Source organism: Biomphalaria glabrata, chromosome 4, assembly GCF_947242115.1.
Source record: "Biomphalaria glabrata chromosome 4, xgBioGlab47.1, whole genome shotgun sequence".
NCBI lineage: Eukaryota > Metazoa > Mollusca > Gastropoda > Planorbidae > Biomphalaria > Biomphalaria glabrata.
In genome coordinates, this window is record NC_074714.1 from 15,850,332 (window position 1) to 15,867,808 (window position 17,477).

General features: G+C 33.3%; 1 protein-coding gene across 2 annotated transcripts; it reads right to left on the reverse strand.

Moving 5' to 3' along the window:
* Positions 1 to 2,028: 2,028 nt before the first annotated feature.
* On the reverse strand, positions 2,029 to 9,506 carry LOC106053792 (uncharacterized). 2 transcript variants are annotated; one of them, XM_013209412.2, is made up of 6 exons: positions 9,368 to 9,506; positions 7,811 to 7,911; positions 6,642 to 6,714; positions 4,727 to 4,842; positions 2,902 to 2,928; positions 2,029 to 2,251 (listed from the first exon to the last, which is right to left on the reverse strand). In XM_013209412.2, the coding sequence occupies exons 2-6, from the start codon at positions 7,869 to 7,871 to the stop codon at positions 2,100 to 2,102; spliced, it is 429 nt and encodes a 142-aa protein (XP_013064866.2). In that variant the 5' UTR covers positions 7,872 to 7,911; positions 9,368 to 9,506; the 3' UTR covers positions 2,029 to 2,099. The 2 variants fall into 2 exon arrangements, with proteins under 2 accessions (XP_013064866.2, XP_055883324.1); XM_056027349.1 differs by lacking the exon at positions 9,368 to 9,506 and adding an exon at positions 8,124 to 8,215.
* Positions 9,507 to 17,477: the final 7,971 nt, after the last annotated feature.

Below are 17,477 nucleotides of genomic sequence, written 5' to 3' on the forward strand. Positions count from 1 at the left end.
CTACCACGTTACCAGTTTGCGTTTATAATGTAAAGTGTATAAAGTCAATTGAAAGATGGCAGAAATTATTATTTTTTTGTTTTTTGTTTTTTTCAAATACAAAAATGCAAATTTAAAATAAAAAAAAAAATGGAGCGTACATTTAGGTTAGACCTAGACATTGTTGGGGTGGTTGCTTAGAGTTTTAAATTTAAATTTTGATCAGATGTTCAGCATTGAAAATAAAGTTTTAAAGAGCGATATTAATTTCAACTTTTTAGCAGCCCCAGTAAAGGGAAAAGCCGCTATTAGGTTTGTGTAAAATGTGCGTCTGTTTGTTTGTCACACTCAGATCTCAAAAACTAGAAAAGAAATGAAAAATATTATTTCACCATGCGTTGTGGTTTGCAAAGGCTACTTTTTGTTTTCAAAAGCAAACCGTTTAGTTTATAAAATTAACTATGCATTCGATTTTTTTCATAAAAAATACACTGCTTCTGAAACAATGCATAAAAATAAGGGAGATTATGTTTACAATATATGAACTAAAAAGAATATAGTTTTGGGTGTATTTTCAGTATCACTAATCCAAATATATTTATAAAATGTACAAGAAATGTTTATAACAAGTACCTAATAGGCCTAATATTAGTTAACTGTGTTGTTTCTGGTACATTAACTGCTAGAATTAAAAGAAAACATTTATGTTTGTTTAAAAGGCTAAGAATGCACTTTGCATGTAAATGTCAAGCACATTTTTTAAAATCGATTTCGCATGCAGCGACTTATATGCAGTAGCGTGACGGCAGCAACCTCATTATGCTAGATTTATTCCCTCAAAATGTTTAAAATAATCATATTATCTTTATTTTTTGTTGAGTGCCCCCGTCAGGATAAAAGGCGCTTTTGTGCGTTTTGTCTGTACATCTGTCTGTCGTTACGTTTAGATAAAAATAATAAAAGCTATTTAAAACCTCATTTAACCTTTAGGCTAATTTTCCTTCCAAATCATTGCAATGGATTTAAGTATCTATTGGGCGTTGTTCCGGATATTTTTGTGAAAAACAAATCAATGCCAACGAATGTATGGTATTGCTCTTCTAACTTATATGACATTTGATTTTCTTGCGTGAGCGTTGCAAAAACTCATGATCATTGTTTTATAAAAAAAAATACGTCAAATGATTTTTTTGAATTCGCATAATTGACTTATATTACATTCAATATTCTTGGACTATAAGTCCCTATAGTTTAATGATCGATACCAAATTATTTCGAATTTAAATCAAAATATTAATTTTAAATTGAGAAAATAATTTACTACAATGATTGTTAAAATTAACTCTTTAGACTTATTTTACATTTAATTTTCATGCTGAAAAAATCACTAAAGACTTATCGGTAAAGAATATTCTGGATCTTGTATTAAAGAGACATTGACCTGTTATTACTTTTATTTTCTCACAAATCATCAGCCATAATTTGATTAACAGAGAAAGATTGTTCCGAATTTCTTTCTGAAAACCTTACTAACGGTCTTGTAGTATATAAAACAATTAATTTTTTCCCAAAACGTCGCTAAAACTCGTTATAAAAAATCAGTATTTTCAGATTTTTATGAAAAACATTTTAAGGCCCATATAATTGTATAAAATCGAACTTCAATCTTACACAACATTTAACTTTAGAGCTAAAACGTTACAAAAATCTCAAAATCATTAATATTATGTAATGGAATTTTTAAGGAAAATAACTTCTCAACACCAAAGGATTGTATAAAAATCTATCCTCAAGTTATGGTACACCTAATTTTAATAAAATGTATCCTGAAAAAATTTAATTAATCGTATTAGATCGTTCCAGATTCTCTCTCTCCATCTCTCTTTATCTCTCACTCTCTCTTCATATGAGTGCACTATAAAATTCAGTATCAAAAGCTGGATAGGGGTTTAGATACATGATATATTGTTTAGTCCAAAGTTTAGCTATAATGCATTTTTTAAAAATCAAAATAACATTAAAAGTTGTCAAACAACAGACACCTTAGAATATTAGGCCAGACAGTTTATTTCAAGCAAGCTATAATTTTTCTAACAGAAACTGTATTTATTAAAGGGACTTTAGAAGTAAGTTAATGTAAAAAAAAAAAGTACACATCCCAAATATAAAGCTTTGACTAATGCATTGCTTTTAAAAAGTAAGCTCGACCCAGAGTTTGGATTTTCCATCGAAGTTGGAATGATCATATCAAGGAATTCCATTCCATGGTAACCTGAAATAAAATGTTAACATTGATAACAATATGTTTAAATTTATGAATGATTATTGTATGTATTTAAACTTCTAATTATCCTATTAAAATAAGATACGTTACGTAGTGAGATACTACAGAAAGTTTCTAGGTATCACTTACAAGGACTGCATCATAAATAAAAATATTAGACACAGGATTAATACAGCATCTGGAACACACGATGACCTGCTAACTAATTAAAAAAAAACGATAGCATAAACTTTATGGCCATATCACAAGCATTTAGGCCTCGCAAAGACCTTCCTCTGGGAAACAGTACCAGGAAAGGAAGAAGAGGCAGACAGAGAAAGCGATGGACAAACAACTTAAAAGAATGGACAGATCTGTCATTGAAATAAATTTTATCCAAGGAAAAATGAAAGGGGAATGGAGAATGACGGTCAAAAGTTCTTGGTGCCCAAAACGGTTCAACAGACTAAGAATAGACGAAGAGCATGACTTCAACTTGTATCTTTATAACTTCTCAAAAACAATCTTTTGCAGACTTTGTGGGACATGAGACAAAGCCACTCTGCCACAAGAACCCCACACTTCTAAACAAAAAACATTAAAAAAAAAACCCTCTGAAAACTAAAACTTTAAAGTAAAAAAAAAACAACAATACTTACGTTCATGTAGTTCCGTCAAAGTTGTGGCTAAAAGAGTAAAAAAAAAATTATAATTGATGTAATAATCTCTATAGATAATTCTCTTCATGGCTCAAGAGTTTCGACTAAAAGTAAAAGAAATATAGCTCTTTTATTTCTGCAAGTCGGACTAGAGTTACCCTACAAAAAAAAAGAGGGGGGGGGGAGAACAAGGAGTATTCACCCGTCACAAAATAGCAGGGCCGGACTTAACTGTTGTGACCAAGAAGTCATGAAAAGATCACACTTTTTATTTCTACCACAGGTAGTTTTAACGGCGAAAAAAAAAGATGGTGGGGGAGGAGAACAAGTAATTTACTCTGTATTCCCCCGTCAGTAATTAGCAGGGCCGAACTCAACCGTTATGAGCCCTATGCGAAACGGATTTCGCGGCGCCAAGATTGGGTAGGGATACGAATAATAAGTGGAAATTAAGAGTTTGGATTAGAAAATAAATTCGTCTTTGTATTTTATTCATTTTCTACTACGTGCAGAACTACTTTGCGTGTAGCGAAGTCATACAGTATATCATAAAAATTCTGTTTCCTACATAGATCACGCTCAATAGCAAGAATTACCAAATGTTTCAATCTATCTACGAGAATTTTTGACCTCAGGCTATTCTTCATTAGTTTAAGGTACTAGAAGCTTCTTTCACCAGATTCCACAATTACGGGTATTGCATAATGCCGTTCTTTTTCCGCGCTTAGGATTCCATAATGAATGACACCCCAAAATGCCATTTTTTGTCTATATATTTCATGAGATTTGTATGAGTTTACAAAAGATTTTAATAATTTCAGGAGAATTCCAGAACTCCTGGTAAGTCAGAATTCCGCGGGAAATCTGTTATAAGTTATAGAATGGTTTGATTTAATAATTTATACACCTAGAATAAGTTCGGGTTCTAGGAAAGTGTGGGGCACACTGCGAATGCATAGGTTGTAGTGGCCTAAGGCCAGCCCTGCAAAATATCGGCGTATCTTACGCCGCGGGTCGACTAGTAACAAATAATCTACGTAGATTACGTCTTATTGTTATTTTCTTTGATACTCCCTAAAATTAATTATTGAATGTGTCGGCCTATAATATGATTTTAATATATGATGCATAAAATATAATATTACAAAAAAAAAAACATGATTATAAAAAATGGAGTAATTGAGAGTTGTTGTTTACGCAATCTTCTATGTGTAGCTTCAGACAGACCATATAAAAATACTGTATTATTTTATAATAACTGAACTGGAATAAAACTTAAAAGAGCTTCACCATTCAAAGCTTATATCAACTCTGTCTGTCTGACTGTCTGTCTGATAAAAAGTACGTACACGTTATTTCTCCTATAGTCATTCTTGGATCAAGTTGAAATTTTGCACAATTATTCATTGGCGTAGCAAGACATTAATCGATAAAGAAATTTACTGATTAGTCAATTAATTACTGCTAATTAATTATTTTGTTTGATACCAACAAGGGAAATAAATCATTCTGTCTCTCAATCTCTAACTTCAATGCACTTCCAAACTACAATAAACATTCGACTTTCTGTCTTTCTGTCTCCGACTTCCACTTTGTCCTTAATCAGCTGTTCCACTCCTATTTATAACCTGTCTTTGTAATGGTTACATCAGAATTCATTCAACCAATACAAACATGCCTACGTTGTCTAACAAAAGTGTAACAAGTGATAGATACCAATGTAGCTACAGTGTACATGTGTAAAGCAAATAATAAAAAGCGTATTAAGAAAAGTTTATAATGCACAGTATGGAGTGTCAAGTGTATAATGTAAAATTTGCCTTACAGCAGTTAACCCCCATGCTTCTCCACTTCTGAAGAATTTCATCATAAACCCATTCACTGTCATAAGCTGGTAAGTGTAGACTTTCCACTGAACAATTTGAATACGTCCTGGCTGCACTGAAATGCAATGAAATAATTTCAGCAAGATTATTCAAAGTAACAAGCTTTCTTCTCAATGCTCTAACACACAGACAATCTAATAATAAAAGGTGTGATACGTCTCCCCCCACACAGCCCTTGTCAACACACTTTAGTGTTACTCTCTTCTCCCACACAATTCATGTAACAGTTTAGTGTGACTCTATTTTACCACACAATCAATGTAACACAGTGGAGTGTGACTCTATTTTACCACACAATCAATGTATTACAGTGGAGTGTGACTCTATTCTCCCACACAATCAATGTAACACAGTGTAGTGTGACTCTATTTTACCACACAATCAATGTAACACAGTGTAATGTGATTCGATTTTACCACACAATCAATGTAACACAGTGTAGTGTGACTCTATTCTCCCGAACAATCAATGTAACACAGTGTAGTGTGACTCTATTCTCCCACACAATCATTGTAACACAGTGTAGTGTGACTCTATTCTCCCGAACAATCAATGTAACACAGTGTAGTGTGACTCTATTCTCCCACACAATCAATGTAACACAGTGTAGTGTGACTCTATTCTCCCACAATCAGTGTAACACAGTGTAGTGTGATTCTTCTCCAACACAATCAATGTAACACAGTGTAGTGTGACTCTATTTTACCTCACAATCAATGTAACACAGTGTAGTGTCATTCGATTTTACCACACAATCAATGTAACACAGTGTAGTGTGACTCTATTCTCCCTAACAATCAATGTAACACAGTGTAGTGTGATTCTTCTCCAACACAATCAATGTAACACAGTGTAGTGTGACTCTATTTTACCTCACAATCAATGTAACACAGTGTAGTGTGACTCTATTTTAACTCATAATCAGTGTAACACAGTGTAGTGTGACTCTATTTTACCACACAATCAGTGTAAGACAGTGTAGTGTGACTCTATTTTACCTCACAATCAATGTAACACAGTGTAGTGTGACTCTATTTTACCTCACAATCAATGTAACACAGTGTAGTGTGACTCTATTTTACCACACAATCAATGTTACACAGTGTAGTGTGACTCTATTTTCCCACACAATCAGTGTAACACAGTGTAGTGTGACTCTATTTTACCACACAATCAATGTAACACAGTGTAGTGTGACTCTATTTTACCACACAATCAGTGTAAGACAGTGTAGTGTGACTCTATTTTACCTCACAATCAATGTAACACAGTGTAGTGTGACTCTATTTTACCTCACAATCAATGTAACACAGTGTAGTGTGACTCTATTTTACCACACGATCAATGTTACACAGTGTAGTGTGACTCTATTTTCCCACACAATCAGTGTAACACAGTGTAGTGTGACTCTATTTTACCTCACAATCAATGTAACACAGTGTAGTGTGACTCTATTTTACCACACAATCAATGTTACACAGTGTAGTGTGACTCTATTTTCCCACACAATCAGTGTAACACAGTGTAGTGTGACTATATTCTCCCACACAATCAATGTAACACTGTGTAGTGTGACTATATTCTCCCACACAATCAATGTAACACTGTGTAGTGTGACTATTTTCCCACATTTTCCATGTAACACAGAGTAGAGTGACAGTATTTTATGTTGATCGTATATGCTTTTCAACTTAAAGACAGCTCATAGATTTAATAGTAGAGAAAACATTAACTTATGAAAGTCATTTTCCTTTTTAAATTGTATATAGTCTTTATTTGTTGAAAGTGTAAAAATAAAGATTAATAAGAGTTGAACAGCTGTTCAGACCTCGAAAGTGTCACATTTATACTTACAGACAGAAGTTTTGACCAGTCTTAACTTTCTGTATAAAATCTACCACACAGTCGGGTACTTTATAATAATAAACTGAAAGTAAAACAATTTCTTGTTTACATTATTATGTTATTTGAAAGTAAAACTAATGAAAAACAGGTTTATTCTTCTATGTTTAATTAGGTCTGTTCGCATGATTCTAGTTTGAAAATAAGAAAAATAAAAATGTAAAGTTTATCTCGAATCCTGGTGAAGACTGAGATTTTTTTTTCTTTCGGGATGTTTAGGTCGAATTAGTGTCCAACAAGCTCTAATGTGTACCTGACATTAGTTTGGAAAAAGTAAAGGCGGTTGGTCGTTGTACTGGCCACACGACACCCTCATTTACCGTGGGTCATAGAAACAGATGACCTATACATCATCTGCTTCACAGATCACAAGGTCTGAAAGGGGAGACTTAGTTCACTAAGAAACTTTCAATCTAGATATGAGTTATTTGACAGTGCCGCAGTGTTTTTAGTTGATATCTGCCACTTAACATTTGATATCATCTATAAGCTAAGTAAAATGGAATTTTTTAACTACTGCCCACCTCGGTATTGTCTTTTGTTGACTCCTACCGCCATTCTCTGCACATAGAGCACCAGAAAGTTTTCGTCGTTTGTTTCCGAAAAAAAAAAAGAGCGTCCTTGACTCCTGCTAGATGATCGTTTTAATGTTAGAGGCACAGACGTTTTGTGCGATGTCTTGCTGTTTGCGGCGTTCTACCGTTATTACCCCTTTTAAAATTAAAGGTAAGTAGTTGATTAGGCTTTAGTTGGGTTCGATGCTACTATTTTTGTCGGCGATATTAAAGTTTATGTGATAATTGAGGATCTTGTGGAATCGAAAGATTATCTTCATGTTCTCCAAACCCTCTTGCAGTTGGCAAGATTAGGTCAAAAGAACACGTCAACAGAACAAAGGAACGCTCTGGTGAAATTCTGCCGTTTTATTTGGCAAATACGTATTTCTAATATCTAATTTATACGAATGTTTAAATAATGTTTTTTTACTAGATAAATATTGAAATATGTATTCATTTATTTCTATACATTATATAAGAATATATAAGATTTTCTTTTCTTTAAATTTTATAAGAATGTCACAATAGGCCTATTAACATTCATTTACATGTCATTTATAATACCTGCGTTTACCAATGTTGTGAACATTAAAACACTAAACAATGCTGCTAAAGAAGTCTTCATGGTCGATGTCGTCAAGTGCGCCAAACATTCACATCCAAACCTGAATTTTTAAAAATTGTAATGAGAATGTACACAGTAGAAAAAAATATATATAAATCAGATCTTTACATTATAAATTATCAGACGAAAAATGAACAAATTTGATAAACGACTATAAAATTATAATTAAGTTCAATTTCTTTGCTATTAGATAAATTGGAGTAATAAATAAATTAAAAATATTAGATCTATTTGAGTTGTAAGTGAAATTACCTAAAAATGTCTGTGGTCAACAACAAAATAAAGGGCCTAAAGACTTCCTTACACAAAAAAATGTTAGTCTGTAACATTTTCAGAATTAGATAAGGATTGAGATTTAAACCTTCATGCTGAAGTGCGAACGTGAATACATAAAGAACTAAACAAAGTAGGATGCGCATGAAAGAGAGAGAGAGAGAGAGAGAGAAAGGGGGAAAGAGAGAAAACAAGAGAAGGGAAAGAGAGAAAGACAAAGAAAGAGAAGGAGAAAGAGAGAACAAAGGAGGGAGAACGCGCAAGAGAGAGTGAGGGGGAGAAGGAGAAATTGATAGAGAAGGTGAAAAAGAGAGAAATGGAAAAGAGAGAGAACAAGAGAAGGAAAAAGAGAGAGAGGGTAAAAAATAGATCAGTTGCAAGCAGGTTAGAAAAAAAAAACTGTATATATATATATATATATATATATATATATATATATATATATATATATATATATATATATATATATATATATATATATATATATATATATATATATATATAACTTGAACATATAAGGAAGTCTGTAGTTATGATAACGTCAATGATTTTTCAACTATTTTCACCCAAGTTTTCCAAGAATTGAAATGTCTTTGGTGTATTGACACTAACATCACCTTTTTTTTTGTTCATAACTTTAGCCAAGTTATTTTATTATTATCAGTAAGTGTATCAAGGTGAACTGTGGTATAGTGTTCCAATAATGGGCATTTTGGCAACACATTTTAAACACAGAAATCTCTACTTTGCTTATAATTTGATTTTTCGATTAGGTTTACATTATTTAAACTATACGATATAGTAATATAGTAACAGAAAAAAAAATATCGATAAAAGTGGGGGGTGAGGCAACCTAAACATAAAATAACGTTTGCAGAGGGAAAGATGGTGTAAAGGGGGGGGGGTGATTTCGGAAGAAATTAGATCAACGAAACAATGTTGCCAAAATGTTACTTTTGTTACTAGCAAAAGAGCTTAGAAACTTTTATTTAGTGTTAAAAAGTGCCCCAAAATATATACTGTACTTTTCTGTTACAAAGAGTTAAATTGTTCACATAGGTTAGAGCAAAGCACCTATAGCCCATGGATTCGTTTATAAAAGTAGGCTAAGAAGTAGTACAGTCTGTGTAGTAGTGTGTAATAAATACATTGATAAATAATGTTGAAATTTCATACATAAAAAATTTATATAATTCAGTAAATCTTTTGACAAATAAACTTACCAAGGGCTTTTAACATTTCTTTTTAGTGGAGTTCAAAAATAACATGTATGTATTCAATATGGTATCAGAAAAGACTTAAGAAAACTCCTTTTTATTGTACATTCGAATTTGCATACTATTTTTTGTGTTTGTTTACCTGGAAATGCTACATCCGGAAACCTCTCGTAACCAATCCTTTTTCTCAACGTTACGACACGTAACAGGAGATTAATTAACATTGCATTTATCGTTGGGGTAATTAATTATGCTGGGCATGTCCTCTTCACATGAAGTAATAATGTTTAAAAACTAAAGTAAGCGTGTAATGTATAATTTAGCTAATAAGACTATAAGAGCTTCAATTATTTGTATACGTTTCAATAATATTCGTCAATCTTATTCAGCTCAGGTATATCGTTGGTTTGAATATAAGCATATAATATTTAAAGCCATATTTGACTAAGTAAAAGAATCATGAAAAGACACATTAACAACCTGCACAATTTTTTCTTTGTTGTGTGCTGTTTTATTGAACAAGTAACAAGTACAAGATGGAAGGAAATAGCCAGTCCAATAAGTTTCAGTTTCAAATGTGTCCAGTGGAGGGAGCACAAAGAACAGTTTTCTGGACACTGTAAAAAAACGGACAGGTCTCTCTTGATATCATGCTAAGTTCAACGGCTGACCGTCAAAAGTGGAGGGATTTGGTCACGTGAACTATCATAGCACCCCTTCGACGAAGAGTCAAGGTAAATATGAGGGTAATGATTCAATTGTCAAGCTAATGAGATATCTGCTTATATAAACTACAATGATCTACATTACTTATTATAACTAAACTGACCTACGCTGATTGCATAATTACAATAAGCTACAATGCTTATATAACTTAACTGACCTACGCTGCTTACATAACTACAATGAGCTACAATGCATATATAACTTAACTGACCTACGTTGCTTACATAACTACAATGAGCTACAATGCTTATATAACTTAACTGACCTACGCTGCTTACGTAACTACAATGAGCTACAATGCTTATATAACTTAACTGACCTACGCTGCTTACATAACTACAATGAGCTACAATGCTTATATAACTTAACTGACCTACGCTGCTTACATAACTACAATGAGCTAAAATACTTATATAACTTAACTGACCTACGCTTCTTACATAACTACAATGAGCTACAATGCTTATATAACTTAACTGACCTACGCTGCTTACATAACTACAATCAGCTACAATGATTATATAACTTAACTGACCTACGCTGCTTACATAACTACAATGAGCTAAAATATTTATATAACTTAACTGACCTACGCTGCTTACATAACTACAATGAGCTACAATGCGTATATAACTTAAATGACCTACGCTGCTTACATAACTACAATGAGCTACAATGCTAATATAACTTAACTGACCTACGCTGCTTACATAACTACAATGAGCTACAGTGCATATATAACTTAACTGACCTACGTTGCTTACATAACTACAATGAGCTACAATGCTTATATAACTTAACTGACCTACGCAGCTAACATAACTACAATGAGCTAAAATGCTTATATAACTTAACTGAACTACGCTGCTTACATAACTACAATGAGCTACAATGCTTAAATAACTTAACTGACCTACGCCGCTTACATAACTACAATGAGCTAAAAAACTTATATAACTTAACTGACCTACGATGCTTACATAACTACAATGATCTACATTACTTATTATAACTAAACTGACCTACGCTGCTTACATAATTACAATGAGCTACAATGTTTATATAACTTAACTGACCTACGCTGCTTACATAACTACAATGAGCTACAATGTTTATATAACTTAACTGACCTACGCTGCTTACATTACTACATTGAGCTACAATATTTATATAACGTAACTGACCTACGCTGCTTACATAACTACAATGAGCTACAATGCTTATATAACTTAACTGACCTACGATGCGTACATAACTACAATGAGCTAAAATACTTATATAACTTAACTGACCTACGCTGCTTACATAACTACAATGAGCTACAATGCGTACATAACTTAACTGACCTACGCTGCTTACAAAACTACAATGAGCTACAATGCTTATATAACTTAACTGACCTACGCTGCTTACATAACTACAATAAGCTACAATGCTTATATAACTTAACTGACCTACGCTGCTTACATAACTACAATGAGCTACAATGCTTATATAACTTAACTGACCTACGCTGCTTACATAACTACAATGAGCTACAATGCTTATATAACTTAACTGACCTACGCTTCTTACATAACTACAATGAGCTACAATGCATATATAACTTAACTGACCTACGCTGCTTACATAACTACAATCAGCTACAATGATTATATAACTAAACTGACCTACGCTGCTTACATATTTACAATGAGCTAAAATACTTATATAACTTAACTGACCTACGCTGCTTACATAACTACAATGAGCTACAATGCGTATATAACTTAACTGACCTACGCTGCTTACATAACTACAATGAGCTACAATGCTTATATAACTTAACTGACCTACGCTGCTTACATAACTACAATGAGCTACAATGCATATATAACTTAACTGACCTACGTTGCTTACATAACTACAATGAGCTACAATGCTTATATAACTTAACTGACCTACGCTGCTTACATAACTACAATGAGCTACAATGCTTATATAACTTAACTGACCTACGCTGCTTACATAACTACAATGAGCTACAATGCTTATATAACTTAACTGACCTACGCAGCTTACATAACTACAATGAGCTACAATGCTTATATAACTTAACTGACCTACGCTGCTTACATAACTACAATGAGCTAAAAGACTTATATAACTTAACTGACCTACGCTGCTTACATAACTACAATGAGCTAAAAGACTTATATAAATTAACTGACCTACGCTGCTTACATAACTACAATGATCTACATTACTTATTATAACTAAACTAACCTACGCTACTTACATAATTACAATGAGCTACAATGTTTTTATAACTTAACTGACCTACGCTGCTTACATAACTACAATGAGCTACAATGCTTATATAACTTAACTGACCTACGCTGCTTACATAACTACAATGAGCTACAATGCTTATATAACTTAACTGACCTACGCAGCTTACATAACTACAATGAGCTACAATGCTTATATAACTTAACTGACCTACGCTGCTTACATAACTACAATGAGCTAAAAGACTTATATAAATTAACTGACCTACGCTGCTTACATAACTACAATGATCTACATTACTTATTATAACTAAACTAACCTACGCTACTTACATAATTACAATGAGCTACAATGTTTTTATAACTTAACTGACCTACGCTGCTTACATAACTACAATGAGCTACAATGCTTATATAACTTAACTGACCTACGATGCGTACATAACTACAATGAGCTAAAATACTTATATAACTTAACTGACCTACGCTGCTTACATAACTACAATGAGCTACAATGCGTACATAACTTAACTGACCTACGCTGCTTACAAAACTACAATGAGCTACAATGCTTATATAACTTAACTGACCTACGCTGCTTACATAACTACAATAAGCTACAATGCTTATATAACTTAACTGACCTACGCTGCTTACATAACTACAATGAGCTACAATGCTTATATAACTTAACTGACCTACGCTGCTTACATAACTACAATGAGCTACAATGCTTATATAACTTAACTGACCTACGCTTCTTACATAACTACAATGAGCTACAATGCATATATAACTTAACTGACCTACGCTGCTTACATAACTACAATCAGCTACAATGATTATATAACTAAACTGACCTACGCTGCTTACATATTTACAATGAGCTAAAATACTTATATAACTTAACTGACCTACGCTGCTTACATAACTACAATGAGCTACAATGCGTATATAACTTAACTGACCTACGCTGCTTACATAACTACAATGAGCTACAATGCTTATATAACTTAACTGACCTACGCTGCTTACATAACTACAATGAGCTACAATGCATATATAACTTAACTGACCTACGTTGCTTACATAACTACAATGAGCTACAATGCTTATATAACTTAACTGACCTACGCTGCTTACATAACTACAATGAGCTACAATGCTTATATAACTTAACTGACCTACGCTGCTTACATAACTACAATGAGCTACAATGCTTATATAACTTAACTGACCTACGCAGCTTACATAACTACAATGAGCTACAATGCTTATATAACTTAACTGACCTACGCTGCTTACATAACTACAATGAGCTAAAAGACTTATATAAATTAACTGACCTACGCTGCTTACATAACTACAATGATCTACATTACTTATTATAACTAAACTAACCTACGCTACTTACATAATTACAATGAGCTACAATGTTTTTATAACTTAACTGACCTACGCTGCTTACATAACTACAATGAGCTACAATGTTTATATAACTTAACTGACCTACGCTGCTTACATAACTACATTGAGCTACAATATTTATATAACGAAACTGACCTACGCTTCTTACATAACTACAATGAGCTACAATGCTTATATAACTTAACTGACCTGCGCTGCTTACATAACTACAATGAGCTACAATGCTTAAATAACTTAACTGACCTACGCTGCTTACATAACTACAATGAGCTAAAAGACTTATATAACTTAACTGACCTACGCTTCTTACATAACTACAATGAGCTACAATGCTTATATAACTTAACTGACCTGCGCTGCTTACATAACTACAATGAGCTACAATGCTTAAATAACTTAACTGACCTACGCTGCTTACATAACTACAATGAGCTAAAAGACTTATATAACTTAACTGACCTACGATGCTTACATAACTACAATGATCTACATTACTTATTATAACTAAACTGACCTACGCTGCTTACATAATTACAATGAGCTACAATGTTTATATAACTTAACTGACCTACGCTGCTTACATAACTACAATGAGCTACAATGTTTATATAACTTAACTGACCTACGCTGCTTACATAACTACATTGAGCTACAATATTTATATAACGTAACTGACCTACGCTGCTTACATAACTACAATGAGCTACAATGCTTATATAACTTAACTGACCTACGCAGCTTACATAACTACAATGAGCTACAATGCTTAAATAACTTAACTGACCTACGCTGCTTACAAAACTACAATGAGCTACAATACTTACATCAACTAAATGACCTGCCCTCCATACATCAACAACAATGACCCACGCTGCTTATATATACTAATGTGACCTACCCTGTGTACATAGCTTCAATGGCCTACTTTGTAAACATCAACTAAAACAACAAAGGGCTACTATTCTCACTTCATATCAAACGATATACTTTGTTTACATTCTTTACCTTATAGTATATCCGTAGAGAAAAAAGGTCGGCTAGACAAAAAGATGTATATTGGTATATTTTTATGCAAATAATATATCCTTTAATTGCAACCATTTTCGTTTATTACATCACATTGTCACTATGTTGATTTGATATGAAATAACACACAGTATAAGTGTATTTGTGTTAACATCCTAGCTTTCCAATATGTTATGTTAAATTTATCTTAACGTTATACTGAATAGTTCTTTATATATTTTTTAATTTAACTCTTATAAAGTTCCCATGACCCAATAGGAGTCGCGGTGGCTGAGCGTTAAAGCGCTTGGCCTCCGAACCGAGGGTCCCGGGTTAGAATCCTGATGTAGACTGTGATTTTTAATTTCGGGATCCTTGGCGCCTCTGGGTCCACCCAGCTATAATAGGTACCTGATATTAGTTGGGGAAAAGTAAAGACGATTGGTCGTTGTGCTGGCCACATGACACCCTCGCTAACCGTGGGCCACAAAAACAGATGAGCTTTACATCATCTGCCCTATAGACCACAATGTCTGAAAGGGGAACTTTACTTTTTACTTTTATGACCCAATTAAACAACGTTTGCTTTAGTTGTGCCCTAGACCTTTTTTAAGCAGACAATCGCATGTGTTACCATGTAAAATTACATGTTACTGTACTTAACCCCCCCTCCCCATTTCAGCCACACAAACAGCACACACACATTCACTGTCGCAAATAAATGACAATGTCTGACCAGGATATGGGAATTCATAGGCGCAACAATGTGACCTTTCAATACTAATAAATCTAGATTACTAGCTCTTCTATCTAGCGTACTTTAATACGATAAAAGAGTTGAAAACTAAAGTTTTAAAAATAAAGTTCCCCATTGAGACTCGGGATCTACTGAGAAGATGATGTAAAAGCAATCTGTTTCTATGGCCGATAGTTAACGAGGGTGTCATGTAACCAGCACAGCGACCAATCGCCTTTATTTTCCCCAATTAATGCCAGGTAGCCATTAGAGTTAGATGGACACAGGGCCTCCTAAAAATCATGATAAAAAAATATTGGGTGTAATAAGCAGTGTAGTTCATTCTAGTTGGTGTAAATTAAGAACATGAAAAAACATTTACAAATATTTTTTTAAGACAACACTTAGATGACGAGGCGCAAAATGTCCCTGAACATTAATTTATTAAAATGAAGAATGTCTACATGCCGAAATAGTCGAAGACGTTAAGTTAGTTCAAGATACACATTTTCTCACTCTCTAGACAAATTTAAATTTAGGAATGATTTGAATGTCTGGTCAAACTATATTTTTCCTAGTGTAGACAACGTGCTAGCAATTTTTTTCCCAACGATGAACAGCAACTGTCAAATGTCTAGGAAAATCGTTAGAGTCATTTTTGAGATCAGTGTCCACCAAGTTTCCATCCAAGGCTAAGACTAAGCAACTAAAACTTCTTGAAAGCTTTCATCCAAGATGTTTGAACACCAGCATGGACATACGGTGGCAAGACTGCACTACAAACAGCGATGTTCTTGCCAATGTCAGTATGAACTTCTTAAAGTCCGACAGTCACGCTGGGCAGGGCTCGTATCCAGTATGGACAACGAACATATGCTAGAAGCAATCTTTTTTAGTGAGCTGAAAGGTGGTTGACTTAACAGAGATTTCCCAAGGAAACGCTTCTTTTGAATACTAACGCAATGTTCTTAAGTCTCTTAGGAACAAATGCTCCATTTTACTTTGTTACAAATTGCGTGTTTTACCCTATAACAGAGATTTTGCATCCCTTGATAATTCGCACTATAGCCATAATTAATATATTAATTACAATATTAAATGTCTAAACGTAAACATTTGAAACTTTACACTGCAAAGATTTTCTTCCAAACCAATAACAGGTCAATAGTTTTATGCAAAAGATGCAGTGTAGATGCTGTTGTTTTTCTACAGTGTTATTGGTGTAAATGGACTTTCTATTCTAATCGCCATGTATAAACTATTACATTTAGAACTAACAGAACACAAAGCAACTCATCAGATTGTTAGTCTTTACCCGATCGTTCATTTTTGTAATTACAAAAATGTTTCCAAAATGACTTCAGGTATATATCCTTCCTTAAGAAATTATTCAGCCGAGCGAGGCTCGGTCACGTGGTAATGTAATACTATTTCAAGAAATGGAAAAAATATCAATAATAAATGTGGAAAAAATACGACTTATAGATGAATATTGACAAATTTTATGCTAATTTTATTAACTCCAACTGCAATTATTTTTGTTTAATATATTTAATTTTCATGATCACTTTAATTATAAGATCCATTAATCTGCTTATATTGTATAAATCTGCTAGTCTCACTAGCGATTTCACAATGTTTTAATAAATACCAACAACAGAATCCTAATGCACAGTTTCACGATTTGATTGTCGTTTTTTTTTGTGCTGGTAAAACTCAGTTATGGTGAATAGCACATGCTCACTACAGCTTGATAGATAGATGATGACACTTCATGGTTGACTATGGTTTTTTACGATGGAAAATGATGTAGGCAATAAGCGTCACGTACAACTTAACAACGACTCTGTGAGATTCAGAAACATTGACTCTTGATTACTATTAAACACACCCCTCATAAAAAAAAAACTGTAAAAATTATGTGTCGTAAGAAATGTTCTTCTTCAAAAGT

Excerpts from the sequence above, each read along its gene's own strand:
- LOC106053792 (XM_056027349.1), bottom strand. The coding sequence starts at position 8,200 with ATGTTACAGACTAACATTTTTTTGTGTAAGGAAGTCTTTAGGCCCTTT. Across the intron at positions 7,912-8,123 it reads TTGACCACAGACATTTTTAG|GTTTGGATGTGAATGTTTGG; the intron begins GTAATTTCACTT and ends TTAAAAATTCAG. Across the intron at positions 6,715-7,810 it reads CACAACATTGGTAAACGCAG|TTTATTATTATAAAGTACCC; the intron begins GTATTATAAATG and ends TTTTACTTTCAG.